Genomic DNA, 5,370 nt, shown 5'->3' on the forward strand with positions numbered 1-5,370 from the left:
AGCCATCGTAGTCGATGATGCTGGATGTTTTCCCGGATTGAGGTGCCTGCAGCTTAACCAAATACCCGTTTCCTAATCGCCTCGTTACTGACACGCTGACGCCATCCGAAACCAGCCACTCTTCCGAGGCATCGATGGTCGAAAACCTTAGAACCATGACATACACAACTAACAGTATGGTGTTACAGCAAAATAAATACCCTATAGGGTTCGTTGCCCAACAATTGCAAAGAACACTATCCGGAACGGTGAGAGGGAAATGAAAACCCGGTGGTTACCGTGGGAATAGCCCATAGAAACGGAGTTTGAGGCGCCATTTGAAAGATACTTTTGGGACTATGATGAAACGCTTCCGATTTAATAACAACTTACAGCGACACCGCATCTACCGAATTCCCTGTGCAGAATATTCAGCCGAATACTTAGGCCAGACAGCCAGGCAACTCCATGTGTGAATCACAGAACACAAACGACATGCGTGTTTCCTCCACGAAATCCAATCAAGTTAAGAAAACTTGAACGTGACACGGCCATTGCACCTCATGCGTTTGAGTCAAGTCACCAACTCCAAACGGTTTCCAAGTCTCAGGTGGAACGGGCGTGCGCCAAAGCACAACGGTACAACATCAACCGCAGTGATGAATCCAGCATCCCGTCAATCTCGTTTGTCAGATTTCAAGCAGGAATCTCGACAATGACGCATCGTGGTCAGCACAACAGAAAACGGATGCACATCCTGGTCAAAGAACGCACACAAAGCCAGAATCTCAACGATGACGCATCGTAGTCGGCACAACAGAAAACGGATGCACATCCTGGTCAAAGAACGCACACAAAGCCAGAACCCACACACGCTGGTCGCACCGGGCTACTAATTGATCTCAGGTAGACACCAATCACAAGACATGATACCGAAACCAAACAGCGCTGCATCTCACTCACTTTCAACTTATTGTAGAAATCCTTGAAAAGGATTGCACACGACAACCGAAATGCTTGATTATAACAAGTTATTGCACCACACTGTTTTTGATTCCAAACTTTCTATAGGACGTATCACATGGCGCTCAATCGGTTTGCCAAGATCTGAATCAAATTTGGTCCGAACCTCGATGCATTTGTTAGTACATTTCGTCACATCTTTCGTAAATGGAAATCAAACAAACTTCACAATTACTAGAGCTGTGGTCACTGCCTGGAAAATCAGCCATACCGGAAGTTTCTTGTCCGTTAATTTGGCTTAAAAGTCCCCCATCATCCTTTGACCGCTATAGCACGGGTTTTCGGATAGCCCAGTTCCAGTTGAGTATATGGAGTAGGTGAGCATATTTACAGAGGTTTCTGTCTTTCAGACCGTGCTGTCCATAGGATGGCACGGTCTATGGACTGACTACGCGGTCTGGAATTCTGCAGTGGAGACGTGATTGGTCTGAGGCATTCATTTTTATGGTAATTCTATCAGACAGACTTGAGGCGGAAGCCAAACGAGCAAGAGAAAGTGTATCAATAATCCATACACTTAATGTGGCTCGCGTACTTGTCCTGCGAGTTAGTTGTTATGACTTTTCCACCAAGAATTCCAGCGCGGGTTTTCCCCAATCCTCAGCCTTACAATCTCCATTTGAAACTAATTTCCCAAACCACTTGTTATAGTTGGTAATTTGTTGAAATATTGGTAGCTTGGGTGAGTTTATTGGTTGTTGATCAGGTGGCTTGGCAACTGGCTTGCAAACGTTTCGTCACCATACGAGGAGACATCATCAGTGTGCAGTTGAATGGGTTGAGTGGTTGTAATATTACCCTATGTTTATTACTATCTTGGACAAAGTGGATCCATTTGCACCGGAGAAATGATCGTGTTAACTGGGGATAGTTAGCCTCACGCTGCTTCTATGAGTAGCCGCACGGCCATAATGGAAAAACAGTTGTCAACTGAAGACTACTGTGTATTTGTGAGTAGTTACGTCCTCGTCGGTGCCTCTAGAGCATTCGCTTGTTAGGATGTCGAGAGCTCTGGATTTACCAAAATACTGAACACTGACAGATACGTAACCATCCCTCTAACTAGGTAGTCTGTTTGCAAAATTAGCTTGGAGCTGACCACATTCTGACCGTAGTTTACTACTATGACATGAACATTCGTTGTCTATGACGGTGGAGACAGAAGACAATAAATTACTTATGCAAACGAGTATTAGAGGGCAGTACAGGGCTTCTCGGCCGATGTTTCGAGTCAGAGAGCAGACCCCTGCAGCGGATTTGGGTGGATGATTTTTCTGAAGAATTAGCGAGAAGTCTGTGAAGGGAGTTAAATCAAAACAAAATCCTTAGCTGGTCCGTAGCTGCAAAACTCTGGGAAGTATATACTAGAGACGGGCAGGAGCACCACAGAACAAGGCTTGCACGCTAGGGTACAGAAGATCTGTGCGAGCGCTTGTAGCCAATTTGGCTGTAACGAAGATAGAAACTGAGGGGCGTTAGAAGCTTATCAAAAGCTTGTGCGATCCCACCTGTTGTTACTGAATGTTACAGGCACGTTTATATAGTTCATGATGGTCAAGATCAACACCCGTAAATGTCTGCCTACTTCAAAAATGGCACGATGAACTCAAAGATGTATCGAACGGACAAACCTCCTAGTCTGATCCAGATGCGGAAGTCCGACAATCGATGGCGCCATCCTGCTGTTGATCATCTATCATCTCAATGTGTCAAAGTTGCTAATCAAGCAAACGGATCCTCTGGTAGGGTACTTGTCTAAATAAAAAGAAGTGAAATGCGCTTGTGTTGTTATGAATCGACGAGGTTCGTTTCGTAGAACCGCAAAGCATTTAAAGTGCCCATTCTTTGTGAATTTCAGTCAAAACCTAATGGATGCAATGAACACACGGTGTATTACAGCTGTGCGTCATGCAAACAGACGGCCCGCCAATGCCCACTTGTGGGCATAATCGAACTATGTTCCTTTCTGGTGCATCATTCTACGGTTAACTTACCCAGTTCATTGATCGTCGCCTGTTTTCACCCATCGTACGTTTTCAGGCGTTCTCAACAAACATACATATATTTCCATACACCTTTTACTCCCGCCTTCTTGGAATCGTCGTCAAATTTGTGCTGCTCCCTCGCCTTCAGCAAGCGATGCGTAATCGAAGGGGAAGTCTGCTTTGCCTTTTCGCCACACACGTCCCATCGGAATCACCTGAAATGGTCTAAAATCACCTCAAGTCCAGTTGGGTGTGGTTCACTTAATGTGTATTAAATTTTCAGGCTTGCCAAATCGATTCGACGCGGGAGAACTACTCAAAGTATCCGAGCTTAAGTACAATAGTGACATGATCAGTCCTTCTCGGTTCAAGTAGAAATTTCATGTTTATACCAGTCCTTTTTGTGAATAATGAAACTCCTCCTGTTAATTTCCAATAAAATTAACTGTTCAGCTTCAGCTTCCACTTCGGATAAATGCCATCTGAAATTCGGGCCTACAACACGCACGTGGTTAATCTGAATACTTCGTTTCACAAACCGCAGCACTGCAACAGTTAGCACAAGCTTGTTCACGCCGACACATACCGTGACCTAGGTTTGCAGTTGCAAGGAGTGAAGATTACATGCTCAACCAGGTTGCTATGATTACAACCACATGCGGTCGGTTTTAAGCTAGGGAAGCCTGCAACTCCTCTACATTTAGGAAAGTGCTTCAAACGATCGTTACCGCGGTAACTGTTCTTGTACTTCAGTTGCTGTCGCCGTCCAACGGTAGACAGGAGAAATAGTTACCTTTGAACTGGGTGAGTTGTAATCTAGCAGCACTTTTCAATTGAATACGGTCATTTCAAGCCACTACATCACTCGTGCGCTTACGCCAATGCAATCTCTGTTTACTTCGTCCTCTGGTTCAACCATCGCCTCTGAAAAATACGCCTGGGAGTGATTGACAAACTGAAGCACGTACTGTAAGGCTAGATCCGGTTGAAGACCAACTAGGTCTGCGGGTGACAGCTTTTGACTTCGTTGTAATGCTATCCTCGTCTTTCCTACGCGGGTTCATCCTTTTGTGTCTCACCCACCGCAATATATCAATAGGATGTCGCGCCACCAGACCATTAGCCGTACTCCAGAGTGCTGCTGCCCGGTGGGTTTAGTTGAATTCTCCCATGGATACGGCTTTTTCACCGCGAATTTATCTTTCTCGACAATTTTTATGCTTCTCGGTAAAGCGCTAGTTTGCTGAGCCTGTTAGTCGTCGGGTCTGGCTTAGTCGGCGAGCTGAACCACCTCCTCGTGGTGCCAACCTGGTAGCCTGGACGTCAGTTTGGGTGAGCTAGGAGTTCAGCAACTCCAGACAGGGCCAACCACCCCGTTTGGTTTCAATGTGCTGGTTACTTTCGACAATGTATACTACGAATCATCTGGCGCCTCCGCATCAGTTCCAACCAGTACACAGGAGAGACTCGTTGGGTTCACATGTGAGGAATGTGGCAAGTGCTGCAAATCGAAAGCTGGCTTGGTAGCCCACCATCGAGTTCACGACAATGAAAGTGTTGGTACGAACACGGTTGCCCAATTGGCCTGTTTCAATTGTTACCGCATTTCTCCGACGAAGTTTGGCCTGAGTCAACACCGCCGGCACGCACACCCCACCCAGCATAACGCGGATAAGCTTGGCCGAGTGAAGTATTCCGGTACCCGCTGGTCCCAGCAAGAGTCACAATCGCCCTTAAGCCTGGCTAACAATTTATATCCATCTTGTGGCACGCGAACCGAGCTGTTTGCGAGATTGGGGCAGTATTTTCCTGGTCGATCGGCTATCAGCATCAAAACCAGGTTACGGGTGCTCAACTGGCAAGCACAACAGGACGAATCATCATCTGGTGAACCTGAGCAAACTATCAGTCAGACGACGGCCTACTCATCAGAAGCCGATGACTACATCGTCTGGCTTAAACAATCCGTGGATTGTACCGTGTCTCTCTTGGAATCCCATGCTGACCGTTCGCTTGCTAGTGTTGACCTTCTGGCATTTGCCCGAGGGTTGCAGTCTGGCATCATGACACCGGAGCAAGCCCTGTCGCTTCTGGACCTCCATGCCTCCAGGACGTTTCCACACACCCGGAAAACTGCTTCCAGACGTCGCGGTCAGTTAGCCCATCGGATCCCAGTCAACCGAAAGCAGATCCGCCGAGCCAACTACGCCGCCATCCAGACCCTATACCACCAAAGACGGAAAGGTGCAGCGTCTTCTGTACTCGATGGGTCATGGAGGGATTTATACAAAGGAAACTGCGGCCTACCTATGGACGCCGAACAGTATTGGAAACAAGTGCTCTCAGCTCCAAAACACGCGGATAGCCGACCAAGTCGCATGGT

General features: G+C 47.0%; 2 protein-coding genes across 2 annotated transcripts in view; one reads left to right on the forward strand and one right to left on the reverse strand.

Annotated features, from left to right (window-relative positions):
* T265_00691 (hypothetical protein) overlaps positions 1 to 787 on the forward strand; it is a gene marked incomplete at both ends in the record, with an annotated part of 64,490 nt that extends 63,703 nt beyond the window's left edge. Inside the window, one exon of the mRNA XM_009164540.1 lies at positions 375 to 787. Within this exon, the coding sequence (XP_009162804.1) occupies positions 375 to 787 (413 nt within the window). The remainder of the gene's footprint in view (positions 1 to 374) is intronic.
* Positions 788 to 1,690: 903 nt separating this feature from the next.
* Positions 1,691 to 4,651, reverse strand: T265_00692 (hypothetical protein; the record flags this gene model as incomplete). The annotated part of the gene is made up of 2 exons (XM_009164541.1): positions 1,691 to 1,801; positions 4,589 to 4,651. The coding sequence occupies 2 exons, from the start codon at positions 4,649 to 4,651 to the stop codon at positions 1,691 to 1,693; spliced, it is 174 nt and encodes a 57-aa protein (XP_009162805.1).
* Between the last annotated feature and the right edge of the window lie 719 nt (positions 4,652 to 5,370).

Source organism: Opisthorchis viverrini (assembly GCF_000715545.1).
Source record: "Opisthorchis viverrini unplaced genomic scaffold opera_v5_7, whole genome shotgun sequence".
NCBI lineage: Eukaryota > Metazoa > Platyhelminthes > Trematoda > Opisthorchiida > Opisthorchiidae > Opisthorchis > Opisthorchis viverrini.